At 46.6% G+C, this 16,071-nt stretch overlaps 1 protein-coding gene across 3 annotated transcripts in view; it reads left to right on the top strand.

The window, feature by feature from the left end:
- Kcnj6 (potassium inwardly rectifying channel subfamily J member 6) overlaps nt 1–16,071 on the top strand; it is a 170,617-nt gene that overhangs the window by 149,088 nt on the left and 5,458 nt on the right. Inside the window, exon 3 of one of the 3 annotated variants that reach the window (XM_051150294.1) lies at nt 8,238–8,525. In XM_051150294.1, the coding sequence (XP_051006251.1) occupies nt 8,238–8,525 (288 nt within the window). Of the gene's footprint in view, nt 1–8,237; nt 9,060–16,071 lie in introns of those variants that run through there. The other 2 variants (XM_051150293.1, XM_051150292.1) reach the window with 2 other exon arrangements.

Below are 16,071 nucleotides of genomic sequence, written 5' to 3'. Positions count from 1 at the left end.
GTCCTCAATAGTTCCTGCCTCACAAATATGTCTGTCAGATATATTGGGATGCTCCAACGTTATGGTTTTGGGTGACTGTTCAGGTTTAAAAAAAACAAACTGACTCTGTCATCTTCTCATTTGGAAAGCTACTAACCTGCACTCCCGGCATATTCAGACTCAGATAATCAAGTTTACTCCTTCTCAAGTCTCTGATGGAGCTGAAGACCAGGTAGCTTAGTTTTACAACGAAGCTTAATTGTTTAGGGGTTAAGGTATTTTTTTTTTTTTTTATGTCTAGATAGGTGATCTAAGTTGATAATGACAAGATGTGATGGAGATTGATTTACATTCAGAAATTTAGAGGCACCAAGATAGGAAAGATGTTTTCTTCAAGGCTGCCAAGTACAAATAGCCAAAACACTAAGAATGTAACACTTATATAATTCCTGATTGTGTCATGGTTCTTCTTGCCATAGTTAATCTATTGTATATATGTGTAATAATATAAATGTATATGTACAAAAATAAAATAATTATTTTTAAAAAATCACTGATATCACCCAGGTTTGTGGCCAGTGGGATCAAAGCAATGGCGTGGACAGGACGCACAAAAGGCTGCTGACTGAAAGGAGCCTGGGTACGGCCGTGAGTGGACAGATTTGATTGGTAGGCATTCCGTTAGGGGCGGACTTCTGAAAGCAGAGAAGGTTTCTGATTGGCTTTAGGGTGCGTGCAGTAGTCTCCGGCTCATGCTGTGGGTGTCTATCGAGGACTTTCTGGTCTGAGGAAGGCCAAGTGGAGTTTCCTGTTTCAACTGGAAGAGTGCTGGGTCCATAGGTCTGGGCGATCCAGTCTCGCATAAGCAGTCCCTCAGTGGAATTACTGGGGGGTGCTGACTCTGACGCTTCTCAGGTTTTGTGGGATAGGAACGGTGGTAAGCATGCTGCGTTAGGACCTCAGGGCCCTGCTGTTGAAGAGCAGACAGAATGGGGCCAATGGCACAGGAATCCTGACTTGAGGTTTGAGTTGAGGGTGTTCCATGGCCTCTTTGCATGTATGAGTGTGTTTTCACAACTTGAACTTTTAAAGACTTTTTAAAAATTAGTTCTTTGAAAATTTCATTCAATGTTGTTGATCATATTAATCCTGCTTCTATCTCTTCCCAGAACTTCCACCCTTCCCTACCCACCCAGTTTTGTGTCTTTTTTCTTTTTCTTTTTCTTTTTTTTTTTTTTTTTAACCTATCAAGTCCAGTTTGTGTTGCCCATATACATTGGATATTTGGTTGACTTAGCAGGGGCTACACTTTTAGGAAAATCGACTCTCCCGGAAGCTCGCAATTGCCAATTGCTCCTCTACTCGGGGCAGGACTTCATGCCCACCGCCCCTCTCATGCTGGGATCTGGTACGGCTTGGGTATGCACGGCTCTTGTGCATTCTGTCATAACCACTGTGAATTCCTATGAGAGCTTTCCCTGCCGTGTTCAGAGGACACTGTTCCCTTGTTGTCACCCTCTGGCTCTGGCTCTTACAGTCTTTCCACCCTCTCGTGTGCAGTGATCCCTGAGCCTTTGGAGGGCGGGATGTGATATCGGTGTTCCATTGGAGGGTGATCATTGTGCCGTCTCATAGTCGCTGAACCTCAGCCAGTTGCTGGTCTCTGGGTTAATAACCATCTACTGAAAATAAATACATCTCTGATGATGGTTTGAGAGATGCATTAATCTATATGTATTATAAAAGTCCTAGGAGGTAGTTTAATGCTGTGTGCATTTAACAGAAAAAAAATATTACTAGGCTCTCCTCTAGGGCGTAGGGCCTGCCTAGCCGCAAGGTCTCGGCCAGGTAATGATGCCAGCTGTGGGTTTCATTTTCTGGAGTGGGTCTTAATTGAATCAGAAAGTGGTTGGTTACTCCCGTGGCATTTGTGTCACTACTGCACCAGTGGGCGTACCTCGCCAGGTCAGTCACTACTGTACCCTGCAGCATTCACAACTGGGAAAGAATAACAGTTAGTTTTCTCCTCCAGTGGTGACCATGGAACCTTCTAGCACTGTGAAAGCTAGCCAGCAGGGAAATGCTTCCAAATGAGTACCAGCTTGATTTCTCCATATTCTATGACTCAACTATGCAGTGTCTTCAGCAATAGCATCTTATTGTCAAATTCTGGAGGGTAACCCAAAACACGTCAGTTGTCTGCAATGTTTGAAGGTCCATGAGACCTCACTGGCCAGTAACTCCAAAATCGGTATCACATGTTTGGCTCTGGGCATTTTGTTAGCCTGTGGAATTCAGTAAGGGCTTGTCACCCCATTATAGGGTAGCTCCATTTTAACTCTTTCACATATAACACCCTAAAGACCCCACAAGAACACTCCTACCCCAGGTATACACAACCATCAAAGTAGCAGGATATAAAACCAAGTCACCAAAATCAGGAGCCTTCCTATATACAAATGAAAAACATGTCCAGAAAGAAGCTAAGGAAACAACATCATCAATACCATTTACAGTGCAAATGTGAAGACCAGAGTTCAGATCCCCAACACCCCAATAAAAAGCCCAGGAGGACATAGTAGCCAGCCTATATAACCCAGAACCTGGAAGCCAGTAAAAGGGTGTCCCCAGGGTAGGCTGCTTAGACAGCCTAGCCAAATCCAGGAGCTCTAGGGTGACATGCGAGATCTTGCCTCAGTAATAAAGTAGAGGCAATCAAAGAAGAAAATAAGACACCTGACATCAATCTCTGGGGACACACACACACACACACACACACACACACACACACACACACACATCACAAGCAGCACAAACAATAATAAATATTGTTTTGACGTTTCCACACAATTTACTGAAGATGGTAGTGAGTGCCCCCAATCTTGGTAGAAGATACAGAACCTGTATGGAAGACGAGGGAAGCACGGAGAGGCTTAGAGGGCGTGTGGTAAAGGGAAATCAGGTGATGGGGAAAGCAGCCTGGAGAGAACAGCAGCAGCGCTGCTCAGCTGCAAAGGTACCACCCATGGCTGCACAGCTTCTAGGCACCTACTTTATTTCATATAATATACAATATTTTGGTGACTACATTACAAACCTTGAAGTGTAGGATGCTGTGAGAGTTATGTAGGTCAAAATTAGCACACAGTCCCTGACTTTAAAAATAAAAGAATATAAAAATACCTCTGGAGCCCAACTTCCCAGATAAGAGGCCAGATTCCCCTCACTGTGACGGTCAGGAGGCCAGAGCAAAGGACCTCAGCCAGGGAGACTCCCAGAGTGGGCTCTTCTCAGCTCTAGGCCATGAGTCTGAGGGTGAGACCCAGCAGCAGCAGCCCCTCCCTGGGCAGGCTCTGTGCCTGGCTCGTGGGCAATGGTCTTCTGGGTAGGTCCTCACACAGCCCTCTGTGTGAGGTGCGCAAGGTCTGGTTTTTCTGGTTCCGCTTCTTTTTCTCTCTGTTTGTTTTTAAAACATGGTCTTATGTAGCCCAGGCTGGCCTGGAACTCAGTGTTGGGCCTCAGGAATGACCTTGAACTTCTGATCATCCTCCTGCCTCCCACCTTCCAAGTGCTACGACTATAGACATTGCCACCATGCCCGGACCTTTCTTCTACTGATGGGAGTGTTGGGCTGGTCCCCACAAGACCCAATCTCCATTTATACTCAGGCTTTCAAGACGTGACATTTAGAACTGCAGCACTGAGCCCATAGCGCTGTGCTGTCCAGAGGTCCTCACCCTCTCTCAGTTTAACGTGCTCACCCGCAGGCTAGAGATGACTGCAGCATCCACGCAGGGGCTGCTGCAAGGGTGAGATGACCCATGCAAACAAAACGCGACTCGTCTCCAAAGGGGTTAAGCCATAGTGTATCCTGATTGACCATGGCCTGGGACTCTGCATTCAAGTCTCCTTGAATGGCATGTTCCACCGTGGCAGTGGCTATGGGGACTGTAAAAAATGGAGGACAGTTGTAAATCAAGTCGGCAGCAAGCACACCGGCAGGAGGAGTACCAGCAGGCAGGGAGCCTCCTCTGTCGTCCTTGGGTGCCATCTGATAGCGTCCTTAGCTTTTGAGTTGGTGGAAGCTAGTGGTCTGCTAAGCTAATGCATTCCAGGAGTTTTACCTAATAACCACAAGGTTGTTAGGTCAATAAAGAGGCTGGCAATGATTGGCTATGACAGGGACCAAGATAACCTGAGATAGTTTGGGCTTTTTATATGCAACACGCCAACTCTCCACGGTCATGCAGCTCTGGCAACATCCCAACTCTCCACAGTCATGCAGCTCTGGCAACATCTCAGCTCTCCACAGTCATGCAGCTCTGGCAACATCCCAACTCTCCACAGTCATGCAGCTCTGGCAACATCCCAACTCTCCACAGTCATGCAGCTCTGGCATCATCCCAACTCTCCGTAATCATGTAGTTCTGGACAGCCAATCATTCCTTAGACTCTTCCGCCCAGATGTGGTGTCAGAGAACATCAGTCCCTGGCACACAGCATCACTCAGTATGTAGCATTTATTACTTGATTCAGTATTTAAGCTATGACTGCACCTAGTAATTTAGCAAGAGTAAGAGCAGAGATGTAGAGTGTCTTTTCTTGGGTCATTTGAGGGGGGACTGTGAAAAGGGGGCGTGGGAGTGGGACTGGGAGGAGAGGGGGGAGGGGCTGGGAACAGGCTGTAAAGTGACTTTTAAAAAAAAAAACCTTTTAAAGCATACATTTCAATTTGCTTCTGCATAGTTGTCATCCAGCCGCAGTGGACCACCAACTTAGGGTGAAGGCAAGTAAGGTTGCTCATCAAAGGGACTTTGAGCCCGAGCATAAAGCACGTTGTGTTTTCACAACCAGATTCAGCCAGGTTTACATCCTTGTGTCATATCAGAGCACTCTGCCCTGCGTGCATCTGACAGTGGGCTCAGTACGTCGGCATCTGCCCACAGCCCAGCTCCAGCACAGCCAGGCTCGGCACTGTGCTCACTGCTGATTGGTGCAGTTCTTCCTGAGATGAGCGAGTGTTGGGGAAAAAAAAAGAAAACAGCTGCCACAGGTCCTGATCTTTGAAGTGAACTGGGAAGTAGGAAAGTGTCTGTAATGGAGTCCCTCTTTGCCGTGGAATGCCAGCCGTGTAGATCTATTTTACATGATTCAGAAGTGGGTGCCTTATTTTACTGTGACTAGGCAGGTTTGGTGCGTTACTTGTCTGATGCTGCCACCTCTCTCAGGGTGGCTTTCATCTCGTCACTATTCTGCACACAGACCTCTCCCATTGTAACTTGTCACTGAATCTAAAAATAGAACTTTGGCTGCTAAATTTAAATCCTGTGGGGTCTGCCTCAGAGCAAGGAGTCTACAGACTCCTTAGCTATATGTCTGTGTGTTTTCCTGGAGATGGAGTGAGCCTTGCACTGCTTACCCTTGTGGTCTTATCCAGGAGCAACATGGATACCTAATGACAGGCTGTGTCCACGTACCACCCTGCAACACTCAGGAAACGCAGTGTGGACACAGAGAAGTTCTCAGTAAAGGAACTGTAAGATTAAATAATTTTTAGGGAAAAAAAAAAAAGGCCGGGGAGATGGTCCAGTCAGCAGAGTGCTTCCCGCATGAGCACACGGAGGCCTGAGTTCAGTCCCCAGGAGCCACATAAAAATATAAAGTAAATAAAACAAAAATACAGAGCCCGGCATGGCAGCGCATGCCTATAATCCCCACTGTGGGGAAAGCACAGACAGAAGGATCCCTGGGGACTGATGGACAACCGTCTAGCCAAACCAGTGAGCTCCGGGATCAGTGAGAAATCCTGTCTCAAAAATTATGGTGGAGAACATGGTAGTTACATCACTTCCACCCTTCCCTCTCCCCAATGCAATCCCTCCCGTGCCGCACCCCCTCTCACATTCTTACCTTTAATTATTATTGTTTACACAAATATATACATATGTATATATACATATATATGAAAACATTGTATATATGTATGAACTTCTTTTGTTGGTTGTATATCTGATGTGAGAGTTACCTGCCTCTGCTGAGTCAAAGTTTGGTTTCGGTTTTCTGGTTTTCCTGTCTTTGTTGATTTCATTTCAGGTATAAAGAGCTAGCAGGAGGATACTTGGATTTTCTGTTGATTTTTGGTTGCAGGGACAGGGGTGATCCAAATTCAATGGAACCCAAGAATGCCTGTGAACATGACTGGGTCGGCCTGCACAGGTGTGAAAGTTGCATTGCAAGAACCAGGCCTCCCCAGGCTGCAAGGATGGCACACACCAAACACTTTTGAATTACTTTGTTTTAGTGGATAAATAAGCTATTGTATACTATATCATGAAACAGAATTGTTACCATAGGATGTAGTCAGCACAAAATTACACTGAAGGGAAAAAATTTTACTTCCCTTCACAGTTTTCCACAGCAGCATCTATTTCATGTGGATCTATGTTGTCACCCAGAGTCCTTTTGTTTCCCTGAAGGACTCCTTTCATGGTTTCATGTAGTGCAGAACTGCTACCAATGACACTTCTCCACCTCTGTACACTGTCTTCATATAACCTTCAATTTGTACAGGACAGTTTTGCTGGGTATAGTATTCTTAGTTGGCAATATTTTTCATTCAGTATTTTGAAAACTGTCTTTTCCCTGCCTGTTGCAGAGTATCTACCTGAGAAGACTACTCTGACATGGGTTTAAGACAATAGAAAGTATTAACTGACCAGTGAGCACACTGGGTGTTTGGGATCACAGTGTAGCCTTTCTTGGGGTCGTAAACATTAAAAACTATGTCCTGAGTTGACATATTTCAGCTAACAAAAACAGCCAGAAGCAGAAATTCAGAAGCTAAAAAGCAAGGTTGGAGACTTTCCCAGAACTGTGGACATCGATGGATTAGGTCTTTGTTTTCGTTTTGGCTGGGGTTATGTGCTGTTCTAAGCTGTATAGCCCAAGTGGCACTTCCGTCGTGGAGTTGGCTGTGCTGAGGTCGATACATGCCTTTGGCATCCACTACTGTTTTGTTTGCTTTTGCAAAAAACACTTTTATTGATTCTTTAAGAATGCCAGGAGCTGGAGAGGTGGCTCAGTGGTTAAGAGCACTGGTTGCTCTTCTAGAGATCCTAAGTTCAATTCCCAGCAACCACATGGTAGCTCACAACCATCTATAATGTGATCTGGTGCCCTCTTCTGGCGGGCAGGGGTACATGCAAGTACAGCACTGTATTCATAATAATTTTTTTAAAAATTTAAATGAGATGGGTGTGGTAGCCCACACCTTTAAACCCAGCACTCAGGAGGCAGAGACAGGTGGATCACTGTGAGTTTAAGGCCAGCCTGGTCTACAAAGTGAGTCCAGGACAGCCAAGACTACACAGAGAAACCCTGCCTTAGAAAAAAAAGAAAGAAAGAAAGAAAGAAGAATGTGCAACAGTGTACTTTGATCATTCTCAGTATGAACTTCTCCCCTTAGCTCCACCCAGATCCTCCCTACCTAACACCAATTCATGTCTTCTTTTTTTTAATAACCCAATTCAACTTATGCTGTCCATTACTTCTGTTTGTGGTGCCATCCACTAGAATGTGACCAGCACACCAGAAGCCAACTCCTTGAAGAAAACTAACTCTCCCTCACCCCAGAGCCATCAACTGTCCATAACCTCTCGGTGAGGAGTGGAAGCCCATGAACCCCTCCCGTGGCATGCTGGGATATGGTCTGGCTTGATGGTGTGCAGGCAGCCATGACTGCTGTGAGTCCATGAGTGTAACAGTCCTGTCATGTCCAGAAGATTCCATCCCAGTCGTCCCTCATCCTCGGGCTCTTAGTTTCTTTCTGTTCCCTCTTCTGGGATGGTCTCTGGGCCTTTGGAAGAGGGAGTGCTATATAGATGTCCCTTTTCTGGCTGAACGGTCTATAGTCACTTATTCTCTGCCTTTAAGAAGAGTTTCTTATGTTTTTTTATTTATTAATGTCTATGTGAGTGTGTAAGTGAATTGTGTGTGGGGGGGATGCATCTCCACTGTATGTTTATGGCAGTCGGATGACAACTTTGCAGAGTCAGTCATCTCTCAACTTTACATGAGATTCAGGAAGTCCTGGAATTCCACGGCATATGTCTACAATGTGAAAGACAGCTCCACAGCTGTCCCCCTCCTACTGCAGGTCACAGTCAGCATAAATATCTGCACATAAAACCCCTGCTCAGTCTCCCTGGCCTCGGAAAGCCCAAGCATGCACCCTAAAGCCAGTGTTCTCCTCTCCGCAGGAATGACGTGCCAAGCTCGAAGCTCGTACATCGCCAGTGAGATCTTGTGGGGCTACCGGTTCACGCCTGTCCTAACGCTGGAGGACGGATTCTACGAAGTTGACTACAACAGCTTCCATGAGACCTATGAGACCAGCACCCCGTCCCTTAGCGCCAAAGAGCTGGCCGAGCTGGCTAACAGGGCAGAGCTGCCTCTGAGCTGGTCTGTGTCCAGCAAACTGAACCAACACGCAGAACTGGAGACGGAGGAGGAAGAGAAGAACCCAGAAGAACAAACGGCGAGGAATGGTGACGTGGCAAATCTAGAAAATGAATCCAAAGTGTAGGCCCTGCCGGGTCAGCCTCTCCCTCCCCTCAGCCATGGCCAGGCCTTGTGTCCCAGTGCCCTTCCTTTCTGTCTCTCTCACTTTGATCTTGATTTGTTTCTATTTAATTTTGGCATTTCCAGAAAACAAATCTTCAAGGTGTAAAATACCTACCTGCCCTTCCTCAGATGTTCAGATGGACAAGTAGTCGGGGATTTGATTAAGGTCATTTGTGCCCAAGCCTGGTCTCCACCTACAGAAGAGACTTAGCGACTTACCCACTTTATTGTCCAACACAAACCACTCAAAAGAGCTGTCAGGGTTTTACCCAATGTCACAAAGAACACGACCTGTTTACTGTGGCCACAGGTCATGCAGAATAGCCTCTAAGTTTTACAGAGCCCAGTCCATCTCTTAGCACAAGGCAGGTGCTTGTCCACAGAGACACTGATGGTACAGGACCCAGGTGAGCTAAGGATAGACCACTGTACCCAGGTGAGCTAAGGATAGACCACTGTACCCTGGTGAGCTAAGGATAGACCACTGTACCCTGGTGAGCTAAGGATAGACCACTGTACATAGATCTGCCCTCTGAAATTATTTTTCTTTTGGCAATTCGTGACAAACACAGCATGCACAAACATAGTATGGAGCAGAACTCCTAATAATGTACATAGATATATCATTCATGTAGCTTTAGATAAATAACTTTAGAAATAAGAAGAAAAAAAGATTCCCAATGTACAGTAGGCATTTCTGGTTTGATGTCTGAGTCTTCTGACTACTCTGACCCCTTGACTGCTGGCCCTCTACATGCATGGCCTTTGTTCCAGGTGCCAGGCTGACAGTCCCTAGGGTCCCTCTCTGTTCCCTTGTCCTCTTTCTGTCGACTTTAACAAGCCATAGGTCTGGGGACAGTCTAGAGGCCTAATAGATGGCAAGATCCACCATCCAAAAAGCTGATAACACTGTGACACACTTACAAAACAGGTGTCATTTGTTTATAGCTAACAAGGGGTTTCCCTGACCAGCCTGGGAGGGACTGCCAGGCACAGGAATCTAGCACAGCCCCCATGTGATGCTTTCTGTGAACTTGGGGAGTCGCAGTTTAAGAAAGCTTTCGGTAAAGACATCGATTGTTCTTCTATCTAATCACGAGGAACTGTAGCCTTCTCACGTGAGCTGCCAAGTCAGCAGGAGACGGCTTGGGGGTAAAGCCACGGCCTCCAGGAAGGTACGGGTACACAGTGAGGGAAATGATTACTATCTCACCGACTTCCTGCCCCCCTTCACTCCACCCAGCATTCCTGTCCTGGGGGCCTGGCCTTACCATTTCTCACACTGGGACTTTTTTATCTTCTGTCATTATTACCGTTACTATTATCATGAAATGACCAGAATTCGGCATACAAAGAGTACATAACAGGCTTTGTGGCAACTGACAAGTCTCTCTAGGATGTGGGACTATGCCACCATTTGAAAATCTAATCTAAGTGTCCCCTCGATCAAGATCACAAACGTCAACAGATATCAAACAGCTCTCCCTCCCTCTGTCTCATTTTAATCTTCAAAGGAGGAAGGAAGGAACAAACAAAGGGAGGTAGGCAACATGTGTAATAACCTAAATTCAAAACGAAGTAAAAGTAAGACCAGGAAGGGAATCTTGAGTGGGAGCTCAGGGGCAGGTGGAGATTTTGCACTGTAACCGATCTTTCTCGTTGATGTTTCATTTATAAGCTGTCCTTTGACACTACTGGCCATCATAATTACGCATCAAATGGACCTAAATGTATTTCAGCTCCTACAGATGTGCTCAGTTTGAGTCTCTGCACCGTGGAGGTCAAAGAGATCAAACTAGCCGTCCCCCTCTTGCCACCCCTGACCAGACTGCACAGGGCTTTGTTGAAGTTTGGGACCGTGTTTATAAAAGAGTTGCCCCCAGAAACTATGGGAAATGGCTCCTCCACGCAACATCTTGGTTGCTCCTCTCCCTCTGCAGAGATCTTGCCACCCAAACAACCATTTCTTGGCACTGATTCTGGAAAACAAAGCTATCGGCTGTAGCCCTCCCTTGCCTGCTGCCTGCCAGCATTTCCTTTTGGCATTTGGCTATTTATCAGTGGAGCCAGGCGCTCACTCTTAGCAGGAGGTGGTGGTGGACGGAGCCTGACACAATTGCCAAGAGGCTCTCGGAGGTCCCGTGGCCTGACCTTGTTTTAGACGCAGGGCAGGGCCTGTGTAGCACAAAGAAAGATGGGGAAAGCCTGCAAATTATCTGCTGACTTAGCTCTTGAAGGCTCATTTGGGCCTTTTAAAATCCCTTACTGAGGTCTGAAGGACCACCCATTGATGGGTTGGAAGAGCAGTGCTGAGGTTGGTGGCTTCCTGCCTGCTTTTCAGCACCACTGGACAATAGGCCTGAGCAACACCTGCCTCATCCCCACAGCCATGCTATGACCTCAACAGGGCACTGTGACGGGAGGTCCCACTCTGATTGTCATGTCCTTGATGTCACCGTGGCTGGTGATGCAAGCGGAACTAATTCCTGTTCGTAACATGAGCTCAGAATCTTTAAAAGAAGGCATTCCTAAAGGACTTTTTATTAGAACGTCCTTATCAAACATGTCTATTTTTCTACAGTTACTGAGAAAATGGTTTAACAGTGTATTTTGTGTCAACTGTTAAAAGGTTATTATGACTGAATTTTCTAAGCAGCAAGTAGTCAGTGAGGTTTTTTCATTAAGGTAATTCAACAAAAGGGACCCCCATGCCGCCTTTTCTAGTCCCTAGTCCCAAGTCCCTATCCCCACTGTATCTCCACCAGTAGATCAAGTGCTATGAAAATATGTAAACCTATTAATGCACCAAGACCCATAACCACTGGAGAGAGATCTCTGTTTTTGTATCTCTCTCTCTCTCTCTCTCTCTCTCTCTCTCTCTCTCTCTCTCTCTCTCTCCCTGTCTGTCTATCTATCTTTCTCTCCTTGGTGTTCTGGGCTGCCTGGTTGGTGTCTCTGAGTCATTTTCCCCCCACAAAGCACAGTAAGATCCATGGGCCAGATAAGAACCTCAAACCCAAGGCTGACAGCCCCTGCAGCTGACCCCAATTTGACAGAGCACATTAGTTCCTTGAGGAAAGAGACAGTTTGTCTGGAAGGACGGGGCTGAAGAGACCCTCGCAGGCTTTGTTCTACTGACATGCCCCCCCCGCTGGCTCTCCAACAGGAAGTGTGTCTGTCCATTTACAGATTAGGTTTATGTCATTGCTACAGCTGTCTGGTTCTGACATCCTCTGGGGACATGGCATGCCCATGTGAACACGGCAGACTTGGCCCATCCTCCCCAGTCCTTCTGCGCATCATGTTGGGGTGTAGTTATGTCTGCGTCCACGAGGTAGAATCCTCTCTTCCTTTACTCCTTTCCTCTCTGCCTCCCCACCACCACCACCACCCCACCCCGTTCTCTCCAGGTCCATACTCACTGATTTAATCTAGTACCTGAGTTCCCTAACAGAAATCTAGCTACTGTGTCAAAATGTCCACCTATCTCTTCAGCACAACTTTTCTCTCACAGGGTGAATTAACCAAATTAGACGCCTGTTGTTTGCCTTATACTCTAATTTAAAAGTTAATTTCTGCTTCGTTTTAAAGCCCAGGTGTTCAAGTTTCTTGCTTTCCCCCCCCCCCCACCTGTTGCTTTTATGTTTGAATTTAAGACTGTATCTTGGAGTGTTTGGAGGCTGTTTGACCAAGGTATGCCAGAGGAAGTGCACAGATGCTCTGGAAGAGCCGATGAGCACACTGGGAAAAGCCAGACCCTTTAGCTGAGAGAAACTGTAAACGCACAGAGTCACCACCACTGAGAACCACTTACCAAGAGTCAACGCTTCACTCCTCCCCGACTGCAGGCATGCTCTACGTGACAGAAAAGCTGAGAAGGCAACTTAAAATGACATGACCCGTATGCATGACCAGGGTCACTACAAGGTCACTTCTATGGCTTTCTTTCAGCGGATGGCAAATTTTACATAATAGATTGACTGATATTACAACACAGCTAAACAACGTTATCTTGAGTTAAGACTTTATGTCCAAACTGTATTTAAGAAACCGTTAGCTTTTGCTTTAGAACAGACTAGAACGTTCCTTCCCAGTGTGTGCACCCTCAGAGACTCAGAGGGGACTTTTGATTCTGATGTCACGGTAGACGTCCAGACTGTCAGCAGTTTGCTAAGGGACTTGGACAATACATACAGTTTTGACAGTGCATACACAACAACAAAACAATGTTTTGCCTGACACTGTACATTCAGAACACTCCCACAAATTGCCTCATAGAGCTCTAGGCCACCACGAGAGGCTGAGTGCTATCATAGACACCTTCATAATTGGAGACGTAGAGCTTGGGCCAATTGAGTAACTTCGGCCTGGAGGCCAGTGAGTGGCAGATGCTGGTCTCCATGGAGGTCACAAAGCTGTAAGCCTGAGATGTTTTCATTATGAAAAAAGTTTGGCATACCGACTTGCCAGACAGTCTGGTGTTATTACAGTCTTTCAAGCAGATGCTAATTTTTACATTTATAAATGGTTGGGAGGAAAACAAACAAAGAATACTTGGGGTCCACATAAAATTCAAATCTCAGCGGCCAGGGATGGAATGTGGTAGAATGCTTGCCTAGTTTGCACAAGGCCCCGGGTTTGGTCTCTAGCACTGCATAAACAAAGTATATTAGCACACACCTATGACAGCATTTCAAAAGTGGAGCAGAAAGGTCAGAAGTTCAAGGTCATCCTCAGCCACATAGAGAGTTTGGGATTAGCCTGAGCTACATGAGACCCTGCCTCAAAAGAAAATGGTAATACAAATCATGGTCCATACATAATTTCATTGGAACACAACATACCGTCAGTGCATGTGTTACCTGTGGCTGTTTGGACTCTGTACTAGGGGAGCTGAGCAACTGCAAGAGGGATTTACTAAATAACACTAACCATTGTGTGTGTGTGGCAGGACTGTTAAAAATTTAACTAGTCTGGTGGGCTTCTGAGAACATCAAACAACGACCTCCTTTCCCATTCCCAAATCTCCAGGAAAACATACTGTGGATTTTGTTTTGTTTTTGTTTTTGTTGTTGTTTTTTAGAGTAGATCCTATAGGCCAGGCTGTCAGAGAGAAGGGTTCCTTTTCCTATACAGCCTTCTGGGATCCAGAATCCACCTAGGAAGTAGCTAGAGGGAAACTATTCCCTGATGAGCAATAACGACATGAAAGTTCCTGGCCCATCGATCGAATGTGGCTTCTCTGGTGCCCGTGGGCTTTAGAGTCTACAGAGCGCTCAGCTGGTGTCTGCTCCGGTGAGGTTGCCTGCAGGGAGGTGAAGGACCCGGCTGCTGCAGTGGTCCTCACACACTAGACAGGAACTCAGGATTGATGTGTGTGGTGAAAAGGACTCAGGAGCCACTGTCACTGTTTTCACACTGGCCCTGGCTCTCGCTGGCCCCTCAGCTAGAAGCTCAGCATGCAGATGACTGACTGCCCTTGTCTGAGGCCTCAAGAGGTCTCTGTGAGCGTAGGGGAAGGCGAAGGGTGAGACAAGACCAAACAGACCAAATCACAATGACTAAAGTTTTAGATGTGATGACATTCAATGGCGTTGTTTAGAGTCACAATTTTGCTTTACTTTTGTTCTATGGAAACATTTCTCATACCAGTCATCCAAATTTGGCCCTTTAATCAGTTCTATGAGAGAGATGGGGGGGGGGGGGGCGGGAAGCAAACATACCATGTTCTCTTATGAATGCTTTCCAGGAAATTAGATGGACAAGAAAATATTTTGTGAAAATTATTGCATGTTGTGTTGCTGACAGACAAATGACAGCTGTGGTCCCACATCCCAAACTAAGTAGGTAATGCCATCTGCCTCAGAGGCCATGCAGAATAACACTTACCTGTCTTCAACCACTCGGAAGAAACGACCAGGTCACACCACTTCCAAGTCCAACACCATGAAACTCAGATAAGTGTAAAAGGAGCCAAACTTCTCCTTGGCCTCGTTGTCTTAGCAGAAGGCTCCAGGCAGCCACCTGCTCGTGTGAGGCAGCCCAAGGGAAGACAGTGACGCTCTGACACGCACGAGATCAGTTCACCGGTGTGTTGGGTTCGCGCTGTTGAACATGCATCTGTGATGTTCTTAGACGCTCCCCCCAGATCTGGACCCTGAAGTGTGTGATTGGCAGGACAACAATGACCACAGAGTCCTCAGGTCTCAGTTTCCGAGGTACAAAGCTTCCTGCGTGTAATTCACCATCTTAAGATCGAGGCTCGCGTGCCCACTGTATTAACAACACTCACCATTAAAACTGTGACATCAATGTCGCCAATCTTTACAAGAATCCGAAGGGCTGTTTTTCTCAGGCAATGTAAATATCTGCTGCCAACAAGCACTAGTGACATAAACGTACCAATCATCAGAGCTTCTAAAGTTTAAACAGCGCTCATGGTATGTTCATCCGGAGAAGCGAGAGACATCTCAGGTGTCTAAGATCAGACCCAAATTGAGGCTGAAGGCCCCTCAGAGTTTTCCAATGCTAGATGTGCAGTCATAAAATACAGTTAACAGGTCAGCTGGGGCTAGAGCATCAGAGTCCAGGCAGCTGTGGGCATTAGAACCTCTGCTTCTCCATCAGTGTTCTCTGAGAAGAGACAACACTATGCTCAGATCGGTCCTGGCACCCTCTCTCAGGCCCTCTGCCTATGAGAGTGACTGTGAACAACACCCTCGCGAGCTCAGCTTGGGCAGTCCACTAGGGTCACTACGCCCACCTGCTGAGGCCTCTCTGAACGAGTGTCCCCACAAAGGAGCTGCTTCTTGCACATCTAGACAATGACCACGTCCCCCCATAGAGGTGTCTTCTGAGGACTTGAAACTTCTAAGGATACCTGGAGGCACTGTTGACTCCACAGAGCACTTCCTGGGTCAGGAATGAATTTAGACCTTTGGGTCTGTTAGGTACCAGAGAACCGTACTCATATGTAAATCCAATAAACTACTGAGGCAAATGGAGCACAGGCAGGGAAATCCCCAGCAGCCCTGCTTTCTCCAGAGTCACCATCATCTCAGTGGTTTTTGTGTTTCTCTTTGCATTAGACAGGAAGTCAGTCACTCAGGGGCCTCCAATGCTGTGAGGACAGGAAGTCAGTCACTCAGGGGCCTCACAGTGCTGTGAGGATAGGAAGTCAGTCATTTAGGGACCTCACAGTGCTGTGAGGACAGAAAGTCACTTAAGATATCAATCATCTCTCTGGGTAGTTGAACCTGTCCCCTCTGTTTAAGCAAATCTCAGAGTTGCTCTGTTGGAACTCACCTTACAGCCAATATTAATCCCACCCAGGTCAAAGCATCTACATACATTCCCCTAACAGAGCTGCCAAAGGAGGCCAGCTGTTTGTTTTCATCCTTGAGCAGTGGCCACACCTGCAGCCCTACCTCTTCCACTCACTCATTGATGCTGAATTTGCTGGAGTCTGAC

The sequence above is a fragment of the Acomys russatus genome, chromosome 8 (genome assembly GCF_903995435.1).
Source record: "Acomys russatus chromosome 8, mAcoRus1.1, whole genome shotgun sequence".
In the NCBI taxonomy this organism is placed as follows: domain Eukaryota; kingdom Metazoa; phylum Chordata; class Mammalia; order Rodentia; family Muridae; genus Acomys; species Acomys russatus.
This window is presented reverse-complemented; position numbering and strand designations above follow the sequence as displayed.